Here is a 27,520-nt window from a genome sequence, read left to right on the forward strand (position 1 = left end):
AGTCCAACACGGGGCAGCCCACAAGCGGGGGATGGGGGGCGGGGGGCAGGGTGGTAAAAGGAAGGCTGGCGTGTTTCAACCCTCCTCACCCAGCACCTCAGATACTCTGATGGTCCAACTAAGGAATAAAAGGGGCATCTGGCACCTGATGGGCAGAAACCAAATTCAAGAACATTCTATCAATTACACAAAGGACAAATTCAAGAAATAAAAAACCGGAGACTTGGAGTAAATGTTTCATTATTGGTCATGATGATCAAAAGATGATGGTTAAAACACACACACACACACACACACGCACGCACGCACACACGCACGCGCGCGCGCGCACACACACACACACACACACACACACACACACACACACACACACACACACTCTCAGACATCCCCCAGCCGCAGGACCCCACCCCCACCCCCTGCTGGCGTCTCTGGCCACGCCCTGCAGCCCTCGCTCCACCCAGGACTCCGCCCTTCAGTCGGAATTCTACCGCCTGATTTTAACTTCCCTCAAGGCGGTGCCCGGATGCTCACTGTGAAGAAAAGCTGAGGACTTGCCCTGGGCTGGGTAGCAAATGCCCACGAGTCCTCCTCTATCTCCCTTTCCAAACCTCGCTCCTTTTCTCCCCTCTCCCACCCCATCATTGTTCCCCTGAAACAAATAGGATGGCTTCACAGGTCAATTCTTAACACGTACAAACACCAAAAGCAGAGGAAACGCCCCTGGCCACCCCCCTCCCCCCAAACCCCAGTGCTGGGAGAGCAGCCAGCGGCGGGCGAGGCTGCCTCGGGAACTGCGGAGCCGCTGGAGCTGTCCGGCCGTTCTGGAAACTTCTTTGCCTCTGGGCTTTACCGGGAGGCCTCCTCCTTCAGCTCCTTGTTTTTCCGCACCTCCTCCGCGTGCTTGTCCTGGGAAGGAAGGGAGGGAAAAGGACAGGTCACACGGGCTTCCCCAGGATAAAGGGAGGCCGAGGGGCAGGAGAGCCAAAGCAAAGAGTGTGGCCACCACTGGCCACCACAGGAAGTGACGAGCAGGGTCTGCAAAGGCGTCCTGAGAAGGGGCAGAAGGTCGCAGGTGAACGAGCCTGCTGGTGGGGCCCCTGGATGCTCGTTGACTAGACACAGCCTCCCTGGGGGAACCCACCTGGCAGGGACCACCAGTCTCCACCGCCCTTACCTGGCCGTCTGGGGGCTGCACTGATTACACTGCTTGACTTAATGGAAGGAGTAGTAGCTCCGTGTAGCTTGTGCCAGAAGAGCAGGTGGAGCTCACTGCAGGCGGCCCCTGCACACAGGCAGCTGGACTGCCCTGTGTTTCCCGTCCATCTCCTTAGTGAGGGTTGTCTTAAGCCCCCTGACGAAAGGTGAGGGCGTGTAAAGTATAAATCGACTAAAGAACTTCTGGAAATGTCCAGCCCCACAAAGTGGCTTTTTTTTGTAAGTGTGGTAAAAGAATCCTCTTTCGTGCGCCAGCATCATCAAACCAAATGATAGGATCTGACTTCAAACGCCCATCAGCCGTGTGTCTTTGACCAGCTCACTTCACCCGTCAGGCTCAGTTCTCTGGTATTATAAGGGAGGGGCATGGATGGGAAGCTCTTTTACCTCTAGAATTCTGTGATTTTAGTGTTCACTTCTAGGGCTTATCTCGGTCTACCTTACATCCCTGCTCATGGTGAAGACGTCTAGGTCCTCCTTGTGGGCAGGGAGCACGCCTTTTCCTCTTTGTATCTCTCAGTTCCTCATATGGTACCTTGTGCACGGTAGGTGCTCAGTAAATCCTCTCTCTGCCAGAGCCCGGCATCCACCCAGATATCATCACACCCAGGTATGGATCCGCCTGGGGGAGACCCACTGAGGCAGCCCAGGGTCCCAGGATGTACCTTAAACTACAGATCTGTCCCTGGAGAGGCCCTAGAACTTTCCACGTCCCTGGGGAAAATGTGGGGAGTGGTACGTCTAGCAGTGGTTCTCAACCTTGCTGTTCGTCAGCATGACCTGAGAAACTTGTTAAACTGAGGTCCTCAGGCACCATCCCTAGAGAGCCGGGATTGGTAGGTCTGGAGTAGGGTCCAGGTATCTGTAGTTTTAAACTTTACACCAAGTGAGTCTGGTGCGGATGGCCAGTGATTCACACAAGTACTGACAAAGAGACATCGTTATAGGTGTCCCTGGCCTGGGGCAGAGCACACACCTGTCTCTCATCCCACCTCCTGTCTTCATCGTTGGGCAAAGGTGAAGAGTGGTCAAGATTCCAGAGGAGTGATGCTCATGCAGATGTCTGCTCTGACATCTTGCTTCTTTAAGGCTTATCTCACTTCCAAAGCGCTTCCTCCAGACTGTGGACCTTCCCCATCTCTCCAGCTCAGAATCTACATCTATTCCCAAGTGAGCTCACTGAACAGAACCCTAGGTTTCTGGACTCCCTTTCCTTGGCCTCCAGTGGCTCCCTGTCTGCCAAAAGGCCGGCAGGATGATTGTGGGCTGGTCTCCCTGAAACAAGCATTGAAAGAGCCACCTGGGACTTCCCTGGTGGTCAAGTGGTTAAGATTCCGTGCTTCCAATGCAGGGACTGCGGCTTTGATACCTGGCCGGGGAACTAAGATCCCACATGCCACATGGCATGGCCAAATTTAAAAAAAAAGAAAGAAGGAAAGAAAGAAAGAGCCACCTGGCCTCATATCCAAAGAACTGGGCTGTAGTCCCAGCTCCACTGCTTAGTGGCTGTGTGACCCTGGACAAGTCATTTGACCTTCTCTAACATGGTTTCCTCATCAGTAAAATAAGGATAACACCCATCCTGCTTACCTCATTGTGAGGATAGGGGTATGATGAAATAAAAGTGTTTTGCAGTTTTTCAAATGCCATATCATGGCTCTAGCCTCAATATTTCCCTTGGGTTTAGCCTAAGAACCCATGCCCCATCCTATCCCAATCCCTAAGTTTTTTTTTTTTTCCTGCAAGAGTTTACTCCTACCCATCCCTCAATAACTGGGGAAGCCTGAAATCAGACCCGGAACACTTCCCTCCCATGTGATACTTGATGGAGGCCTTGCTGCCCCTAGAAGGATGGAGAAAGAGAGCGGAGGACCTGCCACATGCTGGCCAGCTGCAGGGCCTACACAACATCCAAATCCCCTGTGAAGAAACCAGGTCTTTCTAGTAGCTTTGCCAAGGGCCTGAGACTCTAGGTGGTTGGGCAGAAAGGAGCGGGGACCACGCAGCTCACCATGGGACGAGGCCACCGATCGGGTCCCGGGAGTCACCGCGCAGCAGGCGGCGCCTGGAAATAAAACACAGAGCTGGAGCTCTCCCAGGAGCCGCAGGAGAAACTGGGGCAGCCTTGGGACTCAGGAAACGAGGCCAGCATGTTCTCAGCAGAACGGGCTGTTATTCCACTGACACGTGGGACCAACCCCAGTCTCTCACGTTTCTCATCTTCAGGCGACACCATTTGGTTTATTGACAAGAGGCAGAATATTGGAAAGACCAGTGACTCACTCAGTCCATATCAAGAGATTTGGAGAGGATTGTGTTTCCTGCTCAGTGGGCAACTCAGCGCATCATGCCCTTGGCTTAGAGCCAAGAGCTCAAGTCAGCATCTTTCATTAAGTCAAATCGGTCCATTCAAGGATGAAGCCAGGAATGTATAACTGCTCGTTCATCCCTACTCCCCTGCGTTAGGCAGGCTTTCTCTAGAAGATAAGAGGTCTGATCTCCCTCAGACAATAAGAAACTTCAGTTGTGTAGCTGGGCAGCATGTCACCCAAGGAACTCCAAAGCTTGGTTCATTTCTCTTGCCTGTGACTTCCCCAGTCATCCCTTGGAACTCTCTAAGGATCCAGCCTAACAGAATTCTCGCCTGAGGCTGCCTGCTCCCTGAAATGGTCTGCGTGTCCATTATACTTGCCGTGGAAGGAGGAACAGGTCCCAAGAGTCTCCTCTCTGATCCAAGACCACTTACCTTCTCTTGCAGCCGTTCCAACATGGCGGCAAGGTGGGCCTCCCGGTTCTCCTTGTTGGACTCCATCTTCTGAGCCAGTTTTTCCTTTGCCATCTTGATGAAGTTGTTGTTTTCCTCAATGGCTTTTTGGATCACCTCCCGCTCATGTTCTCGCTTCTCTGCCAGGTGCTTCAGAAGCTCAGCTTCCTGGTACTAGTGGAGCATGGAGGGAGAAAGAGGCCCTTGAAGGTGAGCATGCCAGGGTGTGTTTTTAGCATCACGACTTAAGAGCTCCACGCTCAGAACACACGCCTCCCTGAGCCTGGTTGCCTGGCCCATTGGCAGGAAGCGAGGACACTTCCTGGATTCTCCCACTGGACCCTCGGTCCTCTTTTTCATTCATTCACAAATATGGAGTGACCAGATACTAAGTAGCAGGCACTATTCCAGCAACTTGGGAAAGAAAACAGTCTACTAGAGACAAGAATGTATAAATAACTCTAACCCAGGCTAGCATGCGACATATGCCTTGAGAGAGAGAAAAGAAGTGCTATAGGAATTCAAGGGTGGTAATTTTCAGCTTCAAATATGAAGGAAAGCTTACGCAGAAATGGCATAAGAGTTGGGCCATAAGAATCCGTAGAAAGCGAGGAAGGCACGCCAAGGGGTGAAGGTATACCATGCCATGACCTTCTTCCCCCTCCCCCAATTAAGGACCCCTTTCCTTAATTGTCTAGCCTTTCCCTAAATCCTTAGTGTTGGTCAATGTCTTACCTTGTCACGATAAGGTCCCCTCTGGGAGTTATGTAATTCAGTGACTTATCCCCCTAACCAAACTCCTAGAGACCTGGGGCTTTTCCTTCTTTGTTTCCCTCAATGGTGTCTCATTCTCTGCGCGGTACCTGGAAGAGCTGCCTAAATACCTATAGGTTGGTGGTGACCTGACCCCCAGCTCAGAGCCACCACCTGTCTTCCTCAACATCTTCCCCCTCATGCTCAGACAGAGGGGAAGAAGGGACAGCACCGACCTTCCTTCGCTCTTCAGCCGCTTCCAGTTTCTTCTGGATTTCTTCCAGCGATGGGTCTCGCCTCCGGGGGAGGGAGGCATTGAACTCGGGCACCCCATCAAAGGAGGGTGGCTTCAGGATGACTTCAAAGGACTGGCCAGAGGTGCATTTGTTCAGCTCGATGACTTCCATGTCGGAAATTACACACCAGTTCAGGTCCACCGTGTCTGCTACAGAGAGCAGAAAAGGGGCTGCTCACCCCCTGAAGGCCATATGGGGCCCCCCCTAAAGCATGCACACATGCACACATACATGGGAGGCTGAGGTCCCCAAGGCAGACCAATGACCAGGGTTCTGGGTCTGTCCTACACATGGCACCGAACGTCGCTGGGCCCTGATGGGGCTGAAGGAGCTGGTGGCCACAGGAAGCTCTCAGACTCTGCGAGCAGGGGCCCCAGGATAAGGGATTTCTAGTAATGGCTGTAGCAACTGGCTTTGCTTCTGCTTCTGACAAGGTTCCTCCGGTGGCTGAGCTCTGGCTTATATTGGCACACACTGAGGCGTTTACTTACCACCCACCTCCCATCCACTCCTCGCCCCGCTACCGATCCGATGGCTCGGCCTTCGGACACCTCTCCCCTTGCCCCGTCCTACCCTGCTCTCTTCTTTCTCTCCAGTCAGTACTGTCTCTCCGCTGGCTTTCATCTTTTCTCCTACACTCTCTCCCACACCAGCCTAAACAGAAAAAACAATCTCAGGTGACCCAAGCACTCCCACCTGTCATTTCCAGACCAAACCCATCCTTTCCTTTGAAGCCCCAGGAAGCTAAAGGTGACCTATGCCCTGACCACCACCTCCAATCAGGACGTGGCCATTCAGTGCTCCCTGCCAGTGTCCTGGGACCTGTCACAGGGCTCAGGTGGCATAGCGATCCCAGAGCCTCCTTGGGCGGCTGAAGAGCGGAAGTCCCTTGCCACATCTGGATCTGCTCAGAGCATTCTCGACCCTTCACTGAGGAGACCTGTGGGCGGCTCATTCACACCAGGACTGTCCCCCTTCTAGGCTAGGTGTCCCCGAGGGCAGACCCCCTGTCTACTCGGCCTCTGCGTCCTCCACAGCACATGAACAAAAGCTGACATCGAGGGCCTTCTGCAGAGGGTCTGACTCAGACCCCCAGCTGCTGTCTGGTCCCCCAGGCCGCAGCCCCACGCCCACCTTCGCGTGGGACTTAGACCCTCAGAATCAGCTGTGGCGTTTACTGGCTCTGGGAAAGAGAATGCGATGTAGGGGGTAGATTTTCAGGAAACTGCGGTGGAGGTGCTGGCCTCCTGGATGCAAGCTACAGGAAGCTTCCGTCTTTACTCTTCCGACTGTGACCCTCACGTACCTTCATATTTATAGGATGAATTATTCAGGGGGTCTGCCAGGAAACAGGAGCAGAACAAGGACACCAGCGGGAGTTCCTTCATCTTCTCTTTGTAGGCTGTGGAAACACCCGACAGGTGAAGAGGGCGACCCCCTTCCTAGACTCAGAAGCCAGCACCCATGCAAGTGAGGGTGCCTGAGCAGCAGGGGGGTCACCGAGCTCCACAGAGGCACCCAAACCCCCCAAATCCACCCCTTGGTTGGAGACCCAGCCCATGTTGCCCTGAGCAGCTCTGTTCAGGATCCCTGTGTGTGATTCGGACCCACTTCCGTCCACCTGCGCCTTCCAGGGCACCCAGAGACCCCCATCTTCTCTCCAGCACATCATCTCGCTTTGTGGTACTGAACGCAAAATGCCTGCAGGTATGGACCCCAAGCACCAGTGCCCTCGCCCCCACCGGCACCCTGGACCTCAATTTCTACGTCCCCGTACGTGCCCAGGATATTCTGTGCCTTTTGCTCCAGGATGGAGGAAACCCACACTCCATTCTCAGAGTACTTGACAGTGCTTCCCTGAAGGTAAAGAAGGCCACTGCCATCCCTGTGGTCCTGCCTCTCCCTGGGTGACAAGGTCAGGCTGTGAGCTTTCCCTGACCGTCCCAGTGCAGTGGTCAAAGCCAGTGAGGTTGGTGTCCATGAGGGCTGGAGGGGTCTCCCAGTGTTTGGGGAGGATTTGGAAACTGCGAGGTCATGAGTTAGAGCTGATAACTGTTGGGTTTTTTTTTTTTGCCACGTCGCACAGCTTGTGGGGTCTTAGTTTCCTGGCTAGGGATCGAACCCAGGCCCTCAGCAGTGCAAGCGCCGAGTCTTAGCCACCGGACCACCAGGGAATTCTCTAGAGTTGATTTGTTGGGTCCAGTCCAACCCACCTCCTCTGGGCCCCTCCCCCATCCCTACTGCCCTGAACTCTCCCCTGATTTCCTTTTACAAATTAAAAACAGGATTAACTGCAAAAATAATACATGGGCATTGTAAAGACTTTTTTAAAAACAAGTGCAGATGAGTAAAAGGAAGAAGAGCTCAGCTGTGATCCCCCCCCTCATCCAGAGATAACCTCTTTTAACCCTTAGGTGTATTTCCTGTCAGCCTTTTATCTCTTCTATGCACATATAAGTACATCTATGCGTGTACAGAAATACCCTATGCTGTAGTGCCCCATTACGTAAACGGTTTTTGTACCTACCCGCGAGGGTCATGTTTTCTGGAATGTGAGAGGTGAGTCCTAGTGAAAGTCAGGGTAGGTCTGCCACCAGCTCAGGACACTGTCACAAATCCGAAAAGCAGATCGTTTTAGCTGACAGGTTATTCGCATAAGGAAGGTCTTTACACAACTGGGGAGGAAATCCCAGGAGGTACGTCATCCGCCCCCACCTCCAGGCTGACTCTCCCTTCCCCAAACACCGACCCCCCTCTTCCACGTCACTCAGTCAAGTTCAGTTTCCAAGCACTGAACTTGGAAAATTTCATAATTGAGAAGTTTATCGTTTCATAATTGGTTTCCCAATCGCAAGACCCCCTGAGACTCAAACATGGGTTTCCCCAAACTGAACGTATCAATGCATGTTGATCTGTCTCCCCGTGCAGCTCAGTGGTCTGGTCCGAAGGAAAGGTTAAGGTGAGAAACAAACCCTAAGTCAGAATCGCCTGGGAGGTATTTGCAAAATAACTCTGTGTCCTGAATTCCTCCCTACACCCAGCCCGGACCTTCCTGCCCAGAGCATTCTGACATTGGACAGAGGATGTCAAGATACCTCTTCAGTTCCCCCTCGCTCTCTTGCCCCCTGCCTGCTCCGAACCAGTGTTCTAAGCACTGCTTGACCCCCTTTAAGACAATCCTGGAGTATGAGAATAAACAAATACTAAGGAATAATGTAATCATTATGGGATTCGTGCCGAGATGGAAATCCGCATTCGGGATTACTGTGGGAGCTCAGAGACAGGGCTCCAGACTCAGCACAAGGCCTGGGGAGCTAGGAAGGGCCCCCTGATGTTACCAGCCCTGGAACTGCTGAATGATGAGTCGAAATGAAGCAGGAGACGGCAGGGAGGGCGTTCTGCTGGGGAACAGCACGTGCAAGTCAGGCTGAGAAAGCCCGGCGTCTATGGGGTCTCAAGCTGGTTGATGCCGGACCAGAAAGCGTGAAGGAGGCGAAACAGGAGAGGCAGGGAGGGAGCAGATTGGGGAGTGTCTGGGGGGACAGGAGGTGACAGGAATCTCCTGAAAACTACTATCTGATGGAGTGAGGAATAGCCAGCAGTGAGTGGCCGTCATAGGGACCACTTGATCCTTGGCCGCTGCGATGGTTAATTTTTGTGTCAACTCGACTGGGCTGAGAGATGCCCAGATAGCTGGTCAGCATCATCCTTGGGTGTGTCTGTGAGGTTGTCTCTGGAAGAGATGAACGTTTGCGTGACAGACTGAGTAAAGAAGATGACCCTCCCCAATGTGGGTGGGCATCACCCAATCCATTGAGGGAGTAGAACAGAAAGGCAGAGAAAGGGAGAATCTTCCCTGTCTGCTTGAGCTGGGACGTCTGTCTTCTCCTGACCTCAGGCACGGGAGCTCCTGGCCCTGTGGCCTTCAGACTTGGACTAGATTTATACCACGGGCCTTCCTGGGCCTCCAGCTTGCAGCCAGCTCTGATGGTGAGACTTCTCAGCCTCCGTAATTGCATGAGCCAGTCCTTCATAATAATTCTCTTTCTATGTGGATCCTATTGGTCCATCTCTCTGGAGAACCCTGACAAACACAGCCACTCTCAGTGGCCGCTGTGCCAGCAGAGGGTGGCATGAGCCCACAGTTTCCCTGCCTGCCGCGCCATGAGCCAGAGGGACCCTGAGACCAACTGAGAAGCCCTTTCCCTGCTTACTGAGGTGTTTTCCCTCTGGGGACCAAGGTCTGTCCTGGCTGGGGATGGGCAGGGGAGCGGATGGGGGCAGCAGGCTCAGCTCTGGCTGTGGGGCTGGGCCAGTGTGGAGTCAGACAGACTTCATCTCTCTCGTAGATGTTACTGGTTACTCCACATGTCTAGCCTTGCTCGCCCCATCTTAATTCTGCACAGAGTTGTACAAATTAAATGAGAAAAGCGTCCAGCAAAAGGGAACGTTTCATACATATTAGTTCCTTTTCCCCTGCTTTTTACAACAAGGTCGCTACCGGGTACCACACACCTGCTTCCGAGGCCTCACCAGCCCTGCAGGTAAGGACTGTGGTCCCCATTTGCAGGTGAGGAAACGGAGGCTCAGAGGGTTTGTGTGGCTTGCTCAGGGTCACGCAGCTAAAAAGTGCAAGTGCAGAGATTCGAAACCAGGTCAGCTGACCTTGAAGGGCTCTGTTCCCTGCAGCATCTCTGTGTTCTTCTTCTTGTGCTTTGGAGCCAGAGGCCCCTGTCGTGCCCCTCCCGATGCAGCACAATGGGCCCTCTCTCCTCGGAGTCAAGTTGATCCTGGCAGTACCAGCGAGTCCCCAAACAGGGATGCGGGCTAAGTGCCTGGATACGACAGTCCTGGTCATGAGCTCTGTTCCACACCATCTCCCATTCATGTCCAGGCTGATTGATGGGGTGACTGGCAGAGGGAGTGAGCCGTTGCCAGGAGAGGGCATGGCCTTGGACCTTAACCTGGGTAATGAATCAGAAGCGGGGGTCCAAATAGGAAAGAGGAGGCAGAGAAGGCACCCTGAGAAAGAAGGGGGACTGAGCTGGGCTTTTTCTGTAGGCGTGGGTATCTGGAGTCAGGGACCTCACCCTTTGGCTTGAGCTGGAAATGATAATTAAGACCCTACACTCATGGAGCACTTTACTGATTACAGTTCTGGTCGCCTACATTATCCCAGTTGATCTTTGCAGGAGGCTGGTCTGGGCTGTTAAGACAGGCATCATCAGCTTTGGTTTTCATAAAGAACCTGGGGCTCAGAGATGTTAAGACTCTTAGCTAAGGTCACACAGCTAGCTGGTGTAGAGCTGGCTGTAGGATCCAGGTCTTCTGACTTATAAGCTCTTCTCTTGTGGCCAGTGGAAGGACTGGATGCTAACTGCTGTCTCCTCCATGGTCCTGGGGACTCGGGGAAAAACAGTCTAGCCTCAGGATATGATTGAATGAAAAATATGTATTAAGTGCTCTCTACACGTCAATGGAAGATGTTATGCTAGGAGTTTTAGGTGTAGGAGGAATCAAGTAGAGAGCACAGGTCAGAGAGACAGAGAAAGAAGATGGGACTGGGAAGAGGAGACATCCTAAAGATGGGCAGAGGGGACTTCCCTGGCGGCCCAGTGGTTAAGACTCCACGCTTCCAATGCAGGGGGCATTGATTTGATCCCTGGTTGGCGAACTAAGATCTCACAGGCCGTGCAGTGTGACCAAAAAATAAGGTTAAATAAATTAAAAAAAAAAAAAAAAGATGAGCAGAGGTATGCATGGCCAAGGGATTTGCAACTGAGATCTCTCAGCTTCACAGGGCTGGAATCTGCGTCATTAAGCATGTGTATTTACAGAGCATCTACTATGTGACAAATGATTTCACTTTTTCATCATGACCTTGTGATGTAGGAATTACTATCCCTGTTTTATACAGGTGCGAACTGTGGCTCAGAGAGGCTAAGTGGCATTTCTAGGGTCTCTCAGTGTAATGGGTTGAATGGTGTCCCCCAGTAAGGTATGTCCACATCCTAATCCCTGCAATTTGGGAATGTGACTTTCTTTGGAAAGGGTCTTTGCAGATTTAAGTAAGTTAAGGATCTCAAGATGAGATCATTCTGTATTATCTGGGTGGCACCTCAATCCAATGACAAGTGTCCTTCTAAGAAACATGCAGGGGAGGGGCTTCCCTGGTGGCGCAGTGGTTGAGAGTCCGCCTGCCTATGCAGGGGCCCGGGTTCGTGCCCCGGTCCGGGGAGATCCCACATGCCGTGGAGCGGCTGGGCCCGTGAGCCGTGGCCGCTGAGCCTGCACGTCCGGAGCCTGTGCTCCGCAACGGGAGAGACCATAACAGTGAGAGGCCCGTGTACCGCAAAAAAAAAAAAAGAAAAAAAAGAAAGAAAGAAACATTCAGGGGAGAGATACACAGAGAGAAGAAGACCATGTAAAGATGGAGACAGAGGTTGGAGTGAAGCAGCCACAAGCCAAGGAATGCCTGGAACACTGGAAGCTGGCAGAAGCAGGAAGGACCCTCCCCTAGAGCTTTTGGGGGAATGAGGCCCTGCTGACACCTTCATTTTTGGACTTCTGGGCATCAGAACTTCGGGAGAAGGACTTGTTGTTGATTGAAGCCTTTAAGTTTGTGATAATTTGTTACAGCGGCCGCAGGAAACTAATACACTCAATAAGTGACAGAGCCAGGGTTCAAATCCATGATTCGTTCACTGCATCTCAGCTCCCAGTGCTCACCGCAACAGTGAGAGGCCCGTGTACCGCAAAAAAAAAAAAAAAAGGAAGAGAGGAAATGGTGATGCCGAGGATCACCTCAACAATAATAGCTATCACTTCTTGTGGCCAGTGGCTGACAGAGAAGAGCATCCAGCTCTCAGATGCCACGTGGCCTTTTACTGTGTGCACGCCTGGCCGGAGGCATCTCTGACTGCCCACACGACCCAAGTGAGCAAGCATTTTATTTGTCACTGCCAACACTGCCCAGATAATGCCATCAGGATGTGTCACATCTCATGTGGACTGTTTTTGAGAGAAAATAAGCTAATGCACATCTAAATGGTTTGAATGGAGTGGACCTTGGCAAGAGTGTTCAGAGACAGTAAAAGAACTCTGGTACAGAGTCAGGCTGTGGAAGCGCTGAGTTCTGACCCACGTGCTTTAGCCCCAAGCAGGACAGGAAGCTGGCTCTTTAGGTTCATGCCAATTATCAGTCTTTTTAAAAGTCCTGTTGAAATTATAATATTCACCGGAAGTAAGCTGCACGAGCTACTTAAATGTCATAGAATCCTATCCATACATATCGGGTCCATACAGTAACCTGGTTATTTCGCCCTGATTGGCAGCCTTATGTCTTCTTTGGGTTTTTAAAAAGAAAAGGAGATAAATTATTTTTTCATGATTGTGGTTTTCATCCCTTCCACAATATTTATTGAATATTTAATTCTGTGCCAAGCCCTCCGCTAGTTCCTAAAATAACCACAGGGGTTTTCAATAATGAAAGAATGACATGGGTCCCCTGGGTGGGAATTTGGAGCCTCTGGAAGTTTCTGCTAGCCTTTGGCAATTCTCTGGCAGTAACAAGGACCATGTTCTACGGGGAGAAAGAGTAGATTTTAGAGCACAGGCCAAGAAGGGACTATTGAGATTCACAGACGGACACTGGGCAAAGCAGAATATAGTCATCCCTCCGGATCCACGGGGAATCTGTTCCAGGACCCCCACGGATACCAGAATCTATGGACGCTCAAGTCCCAGGCGTGGTACAGTCGGCCCTCCATGTCCGTGGATGTGGAACCTTCAGATACTGAGGGTTGACCGTCATTTGGCATTAACTGACCTTGGGAAACTGTGCTTGTCTGATCACCGCCCCGCTCCCCCCACCATTAGGTTTGCTTCCGAGGCCTCAAAGGGAAGAAATGGTGGGAGCCCCAGATAGTCCCTAACACGCTGAGAAATGCAGCTTCGTCTCCTAGAAGTGGTGTTTCCAGGAAATAAGGAGGTGTCACCTGTTGGCAAGTGCAGAGCTCTGGTGGCCTAAGTCTGAGGAGCCCCTCCTAATTGTAGGCAAGCCAGAGGAAGGAAATTAAGTCTGCAAAATGGACAACCCCAAATAATCCACAGTGATGGTACTTTCTGGGCTAATTTTATTTTCCATTCAATAGATGCAGAAGAGTCAATATAGTAGAAGTAAAAGTCAGGGGCACGGGCTTCTGTGCAGGGTTGCTGGATGGAGTGTGAGGGACTGGAACCCAGCTCTGTGTGAGGTCCTGGGGTCAAAGCACTTGGAAGCATCAACATATAGAACACGTCCCTGTAATCTAACTCCTAGTCACAACAGGAATATTTTGTAGTGCTTTACAGTTTACTAGGCACTTTCAAGTGCATATATATATGCATCTATTCCTTTTATCTATAATGTTTTAATTACAAACATATTAATATCATATTTCAGAACATCTATGTGACAGAGAAAAGGAAACAAATCCCTGTCATCTTACTGCTTTTTGGTATTGGCATTTCCTTCTAGTTTTCTTTTTATGTCTATTATTTTTACATAGTTGTAATCTGGGCATATATATTTTATCATTTCTTTCTCTCCAAATCCTATCAAACAGATACTAATATACCCATTTTACAGATGATCAATTCAGGTAGGTGACTTGATTTGCTTAAAGTTGTATAAGTAGAAAATGATAAAGATGGGATTTCAACCAGAGTCTTCTTATATCAAAGTTCCATGGTACTTCTTCAGACACAAGGCCAAGTGTAAATGTAAGCAAGATGAATGATTGCCTGGGGCATGTGGCTGAAGGACACACGAAGGCTTTCCTGTGCCAGATGGGCCTCCCAACCATGGGTGGCCCAGTCTCACCATTAAGCACTCTTTTGTGTCAGGCATTGCCTCAGAAAGTCCCTGTTAAAATGCACACACATGACCTACCAAGTGTAGTAAATTAAATCATTTTCACATCAGCAGAGAACAAGCAATAGATTTGTGAACATTTCCAGGGGTCAAGCTCTCTGCCCATAAGTGGGAGGAGCCATGGAGATCTTTAGCGTTTCCGGTTCACACCCTTTTTCAGAGGGCCCAAGAGGTCCAGTGTCATTCCCAAGATTAAGTAGAAGGAGCAAAGCCTTGTTTCTGGCCCAACATTCAGCTACCTTAATGCAAGACCCTTCTCTTTCACAATATTACTCTTATTTCTTTGTTCTTTCATTCTTCTCCAGTGCTTTGTAAGTTTTACATCTTGCTTTTATCTTTAAGTTAAAATCATTTATGTCTACAGGCAGACCTTGGAGACATAGCGAGTTCAGTTCCAGACCACCACAGCAAAGCGAATGCCGCAATAAAACAAGTCACATGAATTTTTTGGCTTCCCGGTGCATATAAAAGTTATGTTTACACTATCCTGTAGTCTATTAAATGTGCAATAGCATTATGTCTAAAAAATACTTATTGTTAAATAATAATTATCCATCATCTGACAACACAGGGTTGCCACAACCCTTCAGTGTGTAAAAAAAAAGCAATATCTCTGAAGCACAATAAAGTGAGGTATGCATGTAAATTTCATTACATGAAGAATAAAACAGTATCTAATAATTTTCTTTATGAGATAAGAGTTTTAGCATACTTCTGCTTCCCTTCCCTACAAACATGATTTCGTCACAATGACTTGGATTTTCAGTTCTGGAGTATCATTATTGATTTCTTTCTTGCATTATTCATTCAACAAATATTTATGAAGAACCTACTATATGCACTAGGCGAGGTACTAAGGAGAAATACAATGATGAATTTAATAGATCTATTCCCCAGCCTCAAGATATCTGACATTTGCATTCAGCTTTATGAACGTGTTGATTATAATTAGACAATGACTAAATTCTAGTGTTTTCTTTCTTGGTGATCATTATCAATAGCCTGTCTTTTTTGTACTTGAGTTCTTTAATTTGATAAAACTTTTTGATTAGCTAGACTACTTCTGAAGTAGTTTTTTTTCCAGGAGGGACTCATGGAATCTTTGTTGAGTCCATACATACCTGGTTTCGTGGCAGGTTTAGGAAACAGACAGACCTGTCCTGGGATCTATAGCCCAGCTGTGTTTGGGCCATCAGCAGACCGAGTCTATCCACCTATTTCCACATACTCAGTCCGAACCTTGCTCCCTACCTGGTCTGGATTTCTGGGCACTGACACCCAAATGATCCACTGTTAACTCTGCACTCTGCCCATCCCCCTCCCCGCCAGGTCTTTTACCCCCGAGTCTGCGCTCAGCTCTTTTCTCTGTACTCACATTCACTGGTTTGTTCTCTGAACTCTCAGGTTGCCTGTGCCCTGTCATAAATTAGGCCACCCCGCCAGATGCCTGCCCCTTCTGTTCTGTCCTCTTGCCTCTCACCACCCACCGTGGACAGCAGGACCCTGAGAGAGTAGACACACAATGATCAGTCTGGATTGATGGAAAAGGCCAGCGAGCTTTGCTGGGGAAACAAGATAGGTGTGTGTGAGAAGGCAGGGGTGGTGTACCTTTATCTGTGTGTCTCCCTGTCTTCCTCTTGGGACCAGAAATGTAAAACGCTGAAAAATGCTTTTTAAAATGTCAGGGGAGATTTTTTTTTCTTTGGTCCGTACACTTCCCCAAAGAAAAGCAGAAAAAGTAAACTTTTCCAAGACTATCACATCTCTAAATATAGCAAGTTCTAATTTAATAAGCAAATTAGATTATACATGATGTATGTTTATTTCTCAAGCCAAAATAAAAGGGGAGGGGGGTAGGATGGGGAAGGAGAGAGTTTGGTTCCCTACACGGCATTATAAAAATTACATATTGCATGTTTCAGAATTTTCCTCCAAATTTCTATCCTCCTTCCCACCCCACCCCCCAAACTGTCTACCTACTCATGATTTCAAAATCTCTGGGAATTCTGGATCTCCAAATGATACTCTCCAGGTAAGTAGGAAATAATACGGAGATATCAAGGGGGTCTGGAGAGAGGATCTTAGGGGTTCAGGAAAAATGAAGCCTTTCTTTGGTTATGCTCTTGATTTTTAAGATATCCAATTGTTTACAATCAAGAACACAAAAGATCTGGATTTTCCCATTCGACATGGTTGGTTTCATGTAGACAGTCTGGCTTTAGCTCTCTCTCACCCTCCTTCTTTGCCATGTCCTTGTTTCCTGTTCCACGACCTCGCTCTCTGCATCTCAGTTTATGGCTTGATTGCTCTATTTTAAATCTTGTCAGTCAGCCTGCTTCCGTCCCACAGGGAAAATGTGGTTAAGGCGGCCTCATTGTATGAGAGAAGGCAGCTAATCTCCCTTCGCCCTAGGATTTCTATGATTGAGCCCCAATGAGATATACATAAGGAAGCAAGAAATGCAAAGACACTCCCGCTACCGCACCAGCCATAACATGTCTGTCCAACAATCTGCTCAAGAGGGACGATATTAGACCAGGCTTCTCTGACTTTGATGGGTCCTTTAGAACAAAGTCTCTCCTTAAAGAGACACAGTTTTCCATTTAAAACAACACTTGGACTCTGGGCACTTATTTTGTACATGGGACACTTGTGAACAAAACAGTTCTCCTTGTAAGAAGTTCACAGTCTATGACATGGATGAACCTTGAGGACATTCAGCTAAGTGAAATGAGCCAGTCACAAAAAGACAAACACTATGATTCCACTTATATGAGGGACCTAGAGTAGTCAGATTCATAGACAGAAAGTAGAATGGGGGTAGCCAGGGACTGCGGGGGTGAGTAGAATGGTGAGCTATTGTTTAGTGGGGGCAGAGTTTCAGTTTGGGAAAGTGAAAAAGTTCTGGAGTTGAATGGTGGTGACGGTTGCACAACAATGTGAAGCACTTAATGTCACTGAACGATACACTTAAAAATGGCTAAACTGGTAAATTTCACATTATGTGTACTTTACCACAGTCAAAAATCTTTTTAAATTTTAAATGAACTTCACAGTCTAATAAGAGTTATCCATAGGCTTACAGTCTTATAGTTAGGAAAATTAGAGGTTACTTAGCCCAATGTCTCTCAATCCTTTTTCTTACTGAAATCCGCAATAAAGACCTACATTTTATATCATGATCCAATAGGTATATGTCATGATACTGACATATATATGTATATGTGTATATATATGTACATACATATATATACATACACCTATATATAGCTGAAATATAAACATAAATATATTCATATTTATTTCTAAATATAACACTTATTAAATATATTTATAAACATAATATTTATATTTAACATAGCTGAGAATATATAACTAAAAATGGTATAGGAAACATTACTATATGAGATGCATTTTGACTTTTTTCTTCTCTACTTTATCCCATTTTATCTAAAAAAAATACCAGTCACAACCCACAAAATTGATTTCACAATCCACTAACAGGTCTCAACCTGCAGTTTGAAAAACACTAATCCAGTCCAGTCTCCAACACAACACAGAAATCTCCTCTACAGCTACCCTGCTGGGTGGTCATCCAACTTCTGCTTGGACGCCTTCAGCGATGGGGAGCTCACTCCCTACAGTGCTCTGTGGCGGATCCATCCAGCAGTTGAGGATCCTTGCCCACTTCAAACCTGTTCCCCAAGCAGCCTAGGTGAAGCTGGGGATCCCAGAAGGGCCGGGACCTGCTGACAGGTGCTCTGGCTCTGGCAGCGATAAGTGGGCTTCAAGGAGGGGCGGAAGAATCATTCCCAGTGGCAAGGTGAGGGTGTGATGCCAGCTGAGGAGAGGGGGTCTGGCTGACCCTAGAGGGTGGGTCAGGGTCTCCGGGCAACTCCAGCTCTGTTCTGTGGAGCTGTGGATCAGACCTTTCCCCTCTGCCCCCTCACGGCTGGCTCTAGCGCTAAGATTATCTCCTTATCTGAAAGATGATCTCATCCCCCCGCCCCCCCCACCCCGGCACCCTGACTCCCTGCCTGTGGGAGAGGCTTCCTCCCCCTAGAGGGAGCCTCAGCCTCAGTGGAGACAGATTCCTCCGCATCCCCTCTCAACCTCCCACCCACCCCGCAGGACTCCTGCAGGCCACCCTGCTGGCTGTCCCTCCCCCCTCTCCCCCCACTACTCTCTTGGTCTTGAGACACGGGGGTCCCTGCACAAGGTATTTCGACACGTGCTGCCTGGATATTTCTGAGCCACCCAAGAGGGTCCTGGAGACCTGCCCTTTTCAGGACAATGAGACTCCTTCACACCTGACCGTGCCTTCCAAGAGGAATAAAACAAAGGCAGCACCACCACGTGGGGACAGAGCTGGCCACTGGCTGTCAAATCCCTGGTTCCTGGGGATGAGGTGGGGACAATGCCTAAACTCCTGGCCAGGGCGGCGGGCTGAGCACCAGGGGTGGGCGGCTGGGTCACAGGCAGGGACCAGGGTGTGGCAGGTGTGGGTTCCAGCAGTTCGCAGCAGTACAGCCAGCCATCCCTGCCCAGGTAGGACCAGGTTGACCTCAGGGTGGGGCGGAGCGAGAAGAGATGGTGATCTCATTGTACCCTTAGAACCGAGAGAAAAAAGTAACCCAGTGCAGACAGAGGAGAAAGCAAAGGATGATGCAAATGGGAAAAGGAGACAGAACAGCTGTGGCTGAGAAAGACAACGTAAACCACAGGGCAGCTTCCAGCTTGAAAGCGCTCTGGTGGGCCTGAGCCGCTCCGGGGAAAGCCAGACTCTGAACAAAACCTTTCTGCCTCAGCAACAAAACGTTTTTATGCAGAAAGAACTCACAGTGGACATCCGATCTGAAAGAAACGCTGGCGATTCCCACCCATCCTCTGTCCCCTGAGCTCCAGAATAGAAGAAACACCTGGAGCCCACCCTCGCCCCTCTGCCAGGCACCATCCTTTTCACCTCGCCCCGTTTCCACCAGGATTTGACAAAGTTTAATTGAGTGAAACCGAAAACCAACACAATAGATGCCAGACTCCTTGCTTCTCCTCTCTGCAGCTGCTGGGTTGTTTTTGTTTTTGTTTTCTTTTGTCTGAAAAGCCTCAAATAATTTGCATTCTATTTCTACTTACCTGCAGTCCAGTTAGAAGTGAGCTGCTCCCTTCTTCACTCCCTCAATTAGTGGTACCCTGGGCTTCTCTCCACATCAGCACCACTGCTCAGCTCTTGCCATGACATCACCTCCAAGCTCCGTGATTGGCCAACAGTGGGTTGCTTGGCAATTGGACAGTCTCCTCTGGCGGAGCAGGGATTGCCTGAGTGAGTAACTCTTAGCAGGCCGGGGAGTAGAAGATGATGTCAGACAAATAGCTTGCTTTCTGTGCTGCCTCTGGAGCTGGTGAACCAGAGGGTGAGGGTGGGGATGAAGAAAGAAAGAGGGAGTGGTACGGGAAGGTGAGGGTGAGAGCCCAGCTTGCAAACCAAGCTGCCCAGTGAAGAAAGAGCACCTAGACAGAGGGAATGATGAAAGATTTCCAGATTCTTTAGCTTTTTCGGATCTGGGGGTGGGAGAATATGGAATCTAGAGGAGAAATCAGAAAGAACAGATGAACCCTAAATATAGCTCCCTGGAGGGCTTGGTGTCTGCTTCCAGCTCTGTCAGAAGGGCTGGTGGGTTTGAACAGTGAATCAGAAGGGAAGGAGGGGCTGCAGGTACCCTGGGCCCTGGAGCTGGTGTGGGCATGGCACGGGGGTCCCAGGAGAACAACGCTTCCTTCTCGTCACCTGGCTGGCACATGGCCCACACATTTGCTGTGGCCACTTGGCCAGCACTGGTGGGTCCTCACAGCCCACTTCGCCCACCTGCACCTTCCAGAGGAAGGGAGACCATGACTGAAGCTCAAAGTCATCACCACCCTGGTGATTCCTAAATGAGATGGAACCCTACAGGGAGGTGACGGGTCATCCGTGGTGGCTTCAGCAAACGGGGGCAGGGAGCCCAGGACACAAACCTCTCAGCCTGCCCACCCTCAGCCAGTTGGCCGGAAGTGGCAGAGTGAGGCAGTTAGGGGCGCAGAGGTCTATGGAGCGCTGCAGAACACTGCTCCCCATCAAAGCCTTCTTAAGGAAGCCCTGCGTCCCCCCACCTCCACGGCAGGAACAGCCAGCCACCTGGCCACCAACCAGCCTCGCCTCCCCGCTTTTTTGCGGGGGGTGATTTTTGTTATTGTGGTAAAATACACATAACATAAAATTTACCATTTCGACCATTTTTTAAAATAAATTTATTTATGACTGTGTTGGGTCTTCATTGCTGCGTGCGGGCTTTCTCTAGTTGCGGCGAGCAAGGGCTACTCTTCGTTGCAGTGCGCGGGCCTCTCGTTGTGGTGACTTCTCTTGTTGTGGAGCAGGGGCTCTAGGCACGGGGGCTTCAGTAGTTGTGGCATGCGGGCTCCGTAGTTGTGGCTCCCGGGCTCTAGAGCCCAGGCTCAGTAGTTGTGGCGCACGGGCTTAGTTGCTCCACGGCATGTGGGATCTTCCTGGACCAGGGCTCGAACCTGTGTCCCCTGCATTGGCAGGCGGACTCTCAACCGCTGCGCCACCAGGGAAATCCCATTTCACATTTTTAAGTGTGCCGTTCAGTGGTATTAAGTACATTCACAATGCTGTGCTACCATCACCCTGCCCCCCATCTTAGGAATTTTTTCATCTTCCCGAACTGAAACTCCGTCTCCATTAAACACTAACTCCCCTTTCCCTCTCCTCACAACCTCCAGTAAGCTCTAATCTATTTTTTGTCTCAGTGAATCTGCCTATTCCAGCAAACTCATTACCTCATGTATTACCTCATGTAGGTGGAATCATACGGTATTTGTCCTTTTGTGTCTGGCTTGCTTCACTCAGCAGAATGTCCTCAAGGTCCATCCACCTTGTAGCCTGGGTCCAAATTCCATGCCCTCACCCTTTTAAAGGAGGGTTTGTTCAACCGCCATCAATTTCACCGACCCTCACCTTCTACCACCACAGCCCTGCTGACTGAGGACGCACATCATGACAAAAAGTTAACCTCGAATTCAGCCCATGTTTTGAAATTATTTTTTCTAACTACAAGAGCACCAATGAGCATTTATCTACACGTCGCAGGTCCTGCATGTATAAGACATGGATGTGTTGATTCTGCAGGTGAGCTGGGGAAGAGGCAGGTTCTCGAGATCTGGCGCTGACCCCCGGGCTGTACCCCACAGCTGGGACTCACTGGTTGGCATCTTGTGCCCACTGCCCCTGTGTTGTCCTCCAGGAGGTCCCATGTGGACATGTATCACCAAGCCCCCCACTTCACTTCAGGAGGGGAGACCTTTCATTAGGCTGCTCCGCTCTGGCCAACCACACTGGGAGTGGCCAGAATAACGAACGCCCCCCGACAGCCTTTGGCATTTGCAAAGCTCATCGCCACTGGTTCTATCTTGTAATCATAGATAGAACCAGCAGTGCTGCAAGAGCAGCAGAAGAGACCCATCTTCTGTTTGAACATCATGCTTACCTACCGTGCATGCCACACGCCACTAGCCCATCACCCTCGGGCCCCACACTGGCCCATCTCAGAGGGAATCAGGAGTGCCTAGGGATACCTAAAAGGTTTCCTCAACAGGCGGGGACAACAGAGGCCACATTGCATACCTGGATGGGATCGGGTTTCCAAGCCAACCTGAACCCTGTGGTTGCCTCTGCAGTCAAGGGAGCTTCTCTCCCCTCCCCCAGTCTCTTTCTTCTTCCCTCCCAGCCCTGAGAAGTCTGGAACTCCACAAATCTGTTGGCTCTGGAAAGTGAGGGGAGGGGGGAGGAGGCAGTGAGTTGCCATGGTGATGGCAGCCAGTGAGCGGTCCTCCGCTGCTGGGGAAGCGGAGTGCTCTGTGAGTCCCCCTGACTGACTGATAAGAGGGTGGGGCTGGGACAAGGGGGTGGGGGACAGGTCGTCACGACCTGCGAGCAGAGACCAAGATGGGGGACAGAAAGGGGGAGGGCTGCCCATTTCTAGAATTAGCTAGTTACGATCTGAGTACTAAGATGTGATGGGATATATAAATATATTTACAATGATGTGCTGCCATCCATCTCCAGAACGTTTCATCTTCCCAAACTGAACATTTGTGCCCATTAAACAAGAATTCCCCTTTCCCTCTCCTCACAACCCCTGGGGTAACATAATCCATAAATCTCACAACAGCCTTGTGAGAAAGGGACTCACAAAAAAGGACCCCATTTATAAAAGAAACAGAGTCAGGGGTTTCTCTGGTGGTGCAGTGCTTGAGAGTCCGCCTGCCGATGCAGGGGACACGGGTTCGTGCCCCGGTCCGGGAAGATCCCACGTGCCGCGGAGCGGCTGGGCCCGTGAGCCATGGCCGCTGAGCCTGCGCGTCTGGAGCCTGTGCTCCGCAACGGGAGAGGCCACAACGGTGAGAGGCCCGCGTACCGCGAAAAAAAAAAAAAAGAAAAGAAAAAAAAAAGAAACAGAGTCAGATGGGAAAGGTAACTTGCAAACAGCCTAGCTGGCAAGTGGTGAGGCCTGGAGTTGAACTGGGGGGAGGGGGAGAGAAAAGAATATTGGGAAGAGGGAGAGTAGGTAGAACCACCCCTGGAACCTTACTGGAAGGGAGAGTCCCAGGGCTGCTCCCCTGACGTGGCATAAGGCAACATGGTGACGGAACAAAGAAAGAAACATGGTTTGTAAGAAAATGGACCAAGCATCAAGTCCAAAGGACAAAGGGTGAGGAGAGAAAAGAACAAGGTCAAAGCTGGGAGGCTCAGAGGGCTGGTGGGGGGGGGTGCCCAGGGAACAGATGGAGGGGAGGGAGGGTGGGCTGCGTGCACCTCACACCTCAGTGTCCAAAGCTGCTGTGAACTTCGCTGAGAAAGACGGGCAGGGCAGAGGATGTTCCTGGACCTGCTGGGTCTGCTGGGGGTTGGGACAGCTGATTGTGATCGAAACACGGCAGCTGGATATTGGTCAAAGTGACTTGGGTCCACGATGTGCAGATCTGCAGCTTCACTCTGCTGACACCACCCTCCACTCTGGCAATGCCTTGTGTGGCCACTCCCTGAATCCCATGTGCTGCCCGGCTGCGCCATGGGAACCCCATTCATTTGCCTCTTCCAAGGGTGAAACGTGACTGTCTAACATGTGGGAATGGGCTCTGCGTCCTCCTGTTGATTGGAAGTGTGGAAAGAAGCAGCAGCACAGATGATGGATCACCCAGAAGCCAGGTGCCCAAGGGCAATCCTGCTCAATGACTCACGAGTAACTCACACTGACAGCCCCGGGGCACAGAGGAGCGTGCCCAGTCCCCAAAGGGGCCGTGCCCATCACGGGGTGGTTCTACTGTTCGGCCAACTGTGCAGGCGTCTTGGGGACCCTGAACAAACTTCCCATCTCTTTCCAAACCTCAGGAAATACGGTCCCAACCTCATCCAGGAACTCAGAATATCTGATCACTGCTTGTGTATCTGCTTCACTCACACCAATGCGGGTTTTTAAAAACTATGTAATGGGGGAGGGTAGGAGGGAGGCTCAATAGGGAGGGGATACATGTATACATATAGCTGATTCACTTTGTTGTACAGTAGAAACTAACACAACATTGTAAAACAATTATAATCCAATAAAGACATTAAAAAATAAAACATAAAAAAAGAAACTATGTAATGTAAATGGGCATTTATTTTCTGCCTTTGTTTTAGGAGGAAACTAAAGTTTGGGCGATTTTTTTTTTTTGTAGAATGAGTTGAACTGAACATGGTCAGATATTTACTTAAAACGAATACAAAGGTGTGTACTATGTGATATGTTTTAACTGTGAGCACTGTTATTCCACTTGAAGAGTGGCTATCCTGACTTGTGTATCAGTGGCTTAGAATTTTTTCAATCAACTGGAACACAAATAAATGCAGCCAATTTGAATTTAGGCAATGCCAGAGCTGTTTGTTTATGCTGACAGTTATTTGTAAACTAAATTGTAACAGTGGGTAATGTTTAGAACAACAACATATGATGTTTGTAAACAATGAATATCCAGTGAGCTAAAACCTGGGAGTCACTGAGACAATGCCTGACACAGTGTGTGCTCAGTAAACATTAGATGTTATTATGATTGTCACTAAATACAAAGTAGACTACCTATAAGTTTGCAAGTAACAACAGCCCATTTCAAACTTGTTAACAAAACAAGGTAATTTATATCAAAACTTGATAGTACTGGGATTGACATATATACACTAATATGTGTAAAATAGATAACTAGTAAGAACCTGCTATACAGCACAGGGAACTCCACTTCACTGTATAGTAGAAACTAACACAACATTGTAAAACAACTATACCCCAATAATAAAATAAACCAATAAATAAATTCAATTATAAAATACTAAAAATAAAAAGATGTTGGAGGAGATGCACCCACATCCAAAACAAACAAACAAACAAACTTGATAGTAAACACACACACACATCAGTTAGAAACGGGCAGGGCTTCCCTGGTGGCACAGTGGTTAAGAATCCGCCTGCCAATGCGGGGGTCACGGGTTCAATCCCTGGTCCAGGAAGATCCCACAAGCAGTGGAGCAACTAACCCTGTGCGCCACACCTACTGAGCCTGCGCTCTAGAGCCCGTGAGCCACAACTACTGAGCCCATGTGCCACATCTACTGAAGCCCACGCACCTAGAGCCCACGCTCCGCAACAAGAGAAGCCACCGCAATGAGAAGCCCATGCACCGCAACGAAGAGTAGCCCCCGCTCGCCACAACTAGAGAAAGCCCACGCACAGCAATGAAGACCCAATGCAGCCAAAAATAAATAAATAAAATAAATACATTTTAAAAAAAAGAAAATGGGCAAAAGATATGAAGAGACATTTCATCAATTAGGGCATGCAGACGACAAACATACCTGTGAAAAAATGTTCAACATTACTAGCAATAAAGGAAATAAAATTTAAGACCACCAGGAGATATCACTCTACACCTATTAGAGCAGGTAAAATTAAAAATGACGATACCAAGTGCTGGCAAGGATGCAGAGAAACTGGAACTCTCGTGCAGAGCTGCTGTGAACATAAAATGGTAAGTCACTCCAGAAAGTAGTCAGTTTCTTAAAAAAAACAAAACGTACGCTCACCATAATTGCACTCCTGGCATTATTCCCAGAGAAATGAATACAAGTTCACACGAAAACCTGTACACAAATGCTCACAGCAGCTTTATTTATAATAGCCCCAAACTGGATAAAACCAAAATGTCCCTCCCTGGGTGAATGGTTCAAAAAACCCTGGTCCATCCGTGCCATGGGCTACTAGTCATCAATAACGTGAGTGGACTAGTGATACACACCCTAACCTGGACGGATCTCAAGGGATTTATGCTGAGGAAAAGAAGCCAGTCTCAGAAAGTCACAAACTGTGATTCCACTCATAGAATATTCTCAAAATAATGAAATTATAGAGATGAAAAACAGATTGGTAGTTGCTGGGGATTAGGAATGGTGGGAGGAGGGGTGACTATATCGAGGTAGCAGTAAGATCTTTATGGGATGCATAGTTCTGTATCTTGACTGCAGTGTTGGTTACACAAATCCACACATGATAAAATAGCACACATTATACTGATGTCAACTTCCTGCTTTGATATTATATTACAGTTATGTAAATTGTAACCGTGGGCGGAACACTGATGGACACATGGGACCTCCCTGTCCTGTCTTGCAACTTCCTCTGGATCTATAGTTATTTCACAACTAAGTTTGGTTTTTTTTTTTTTTTTTGCGGTACACGGGCCTCTCACTGTTGTGGCCTCTCCCGTTGCGGAGCACAGGCTCCGGACGCGTAGGCTCAGCGGCCATGGCTCACGGGGCCCAGCCGCTCCGCGGCATGTGGGATCTTCCCGGACCGGGGCACGAACCCGCATCCCCTGCATCGGCAGGCGGACTCTCAACCACCGCGCCACCAGGGAAGCCCTAAAAGTTTGTTTTTAAGGCGGAGGGAGTATCAGGGATGGAGTCCAAAGCAGGGTGCAACACCTCCCCCCAGGAAACGAACAGCCGGAAAGCAATCATGAATCAGTCTGTCTCCCTGTCTCTCTCTTTCTGTATCTCTCTATCTTTATCTCTGTCTCTGTCTCTCTCTCCTCTTTGCAGAGGTGCTTCCTTCCCTCTTTGTAGACTACTGTCTCTGCTGCTCTGTGCGTGTGGCTACTTCACGGCCATGAGGGATCCCCGTTGCCTTCTGGCCTTGCTGGTATACTTTGTAGTTGGGCCACACAGAGAAATCCATTAGCTGTCTTTGATGCAATTCAAAATTTCCAGGAAAACAAAATGAACCAGGCCTGTCTGGGCCTGGAGTCCTGCCTCATCCCATGGCAGGGGGTCACAGAGCACTGATGTACCTGCCAATGTCAACACCTTCACCTCTCCCACTGAGGCCCTATTCCCAGACAACGCCTCCTTCTCCAAGTCAGTCCCAAGCCTGTTCAGTCTGTAGAGGACATGACAAAAACCTGCCATCTATATCCCATCTGATACAGAATGCAGGAAGAGAGACCAGACAATAACCACAAAGCCTCCACTTAAAAATGAAGACGGAGGGGGCCTCCAAGACAGCAGCCCCAAGTCGGTCGCTGGTTATCTGATGAAGTGCGTGGCCATCGCCTGTTGAATCCTGCAGGATGAGCTCCTTGGTTCTCCTGTAGAGCCACTCCAGGTTCCTCCCCCGAGGACCTGGTCCTTGTCCTGGGTCCTCCAGGGCCACCCCTGGAAGGAGACTGGGAAGGAGTTAGCTGTGGGACATGTGACACCTTCTGAATGGAGCCAGCAGCCTCTGAACTTGAGCCTGGGTTTGCCTGAGGGATCAAAAAGCCCTGTGGCGTGGATTTGTGTCCCTCCAAAGACCCTGTTCTCCAGGCTTGAGGTTTCCTGGCAGTGTAATGCCTGTAAGACCTTAGCTGGCAGCCCGTTAAGTTAGAGAGATTCAACTTGTAGGATGCCTTTTCTAGACGTCTTGTTCAGCTGGGCAGTCAGAGGTGGGCCATGCATGGTGGGCTTCAGTTTCTTAGAAGGGCTGTGCCCAGTTCTCTGCTTAATGGGTTTCACCTTAGGGTGCAAGAGGGCAGCAGAGAGCCTGTTTCACCTCTTTAGCTCAATAGAGCATCCAAAACCTGTCCTAAGGAGTGCTTCACATTGGCAGGTGTCAGCACCTCTGTCCTGCAAGAGGGTGCAGCAGACAGACTTGGAAGAAGCGTTGAAAGATTAGGAGTCTCCAACACCCCTGGCACATCCCAGATGTCCTCTTTCCAAGCGCTAGGACATCACTGTTTCGTAACTGATTCACCACGTTTAGCTCTCAATGTAGGTTGCCCCACAGAGTGGAAGTGCTGCAGCTCAGTAAGTCCTACGATGAATTTTGAAAACGGACCAAAAGTGGTCTCACCTCCTATACTATAAGCAGAAAGGACTTCCAGGAGCAGAGTTGCATAACTGACCTGTTTCCCCCCATCCATTTTAAGCCAGGCAGCCTCAGACTGGTGCGTGTC

At 49.5% G+C, this 27,520-nt stretch overlaps 1 protein-coding gene across 4 annotated transcripts; it reads right to left on the bottom strand.

Moving 5' to 3' along the window:
• Positions 1–362: 362 nt before the first annotated feature.
• Positions 363–19,167, bottom strand: STMN4 (stathmin 4). 4 transcript variants are annotated; one of them, XM_027087971.1, is made up of 6 exons: positions 19,079–19,167; positions 6,338–6,433; positions 4,972–5,180; positions 3,965–4,156; positions 3,230–3,283; positions 363–909 (listed from the first exon to the last, which is right to left on the bottom strand). In XM_027087971.1, the coding sequence occupies exons 2-5, from the start codon at positions 6,417–6,419 to the stop codon at positions 3,263–3,265; spliced, it is 504 nt and encodes a 167-aa protein (XP_026943772.1). In that variant the 5' UTR covers positions 6,420–6,433; positions 19,079–19,167; the 3' UTR covers positions 363–909; positions 3,230–3,262. The 4 variants fall into 4 exon arrangements, with proteins under 4 accessions (XP_026943772.1, XP_026943770.1, XP_026943769.1 ...); XM_027087968.1 differs by lacking the exons at positions 3,230–3,283; positions 19,079–19,167 and adding exons at positions 5,605–5,685; positions 7,559–7,571 and having other exon boundaries at positions 850–909; XM_027087969.1 differs by lacking the exons at positions 3,230–3,283; positions 19,079–19,167 and adding an exon at positions 7,559–7,647 and having other exon boundaries at positions 805–909.
• Between the last annotated feature and the right edge of the window lie 8,353 nt (positions 19,168–27,520).

Source organism: Aethalodelphis obliquidens, unplaced genomic scaffold (genome assembly GCF_003676395.1).
Source record: "Aethalodelphis obliquidens isolate GAN/ISIS:26980383/991018 unplaced genomic scaffold, ASM367639v1 scaffold61, whole genome shotgun sequence".
Taxonomy (NCBI): domain Eukaryota; kingdom Metazoa; phylum Chordata; class Mammalia; order Artiodactyla; family Delphinidae; genus Aethalodelphis; species Aethalodelphis obliquidens.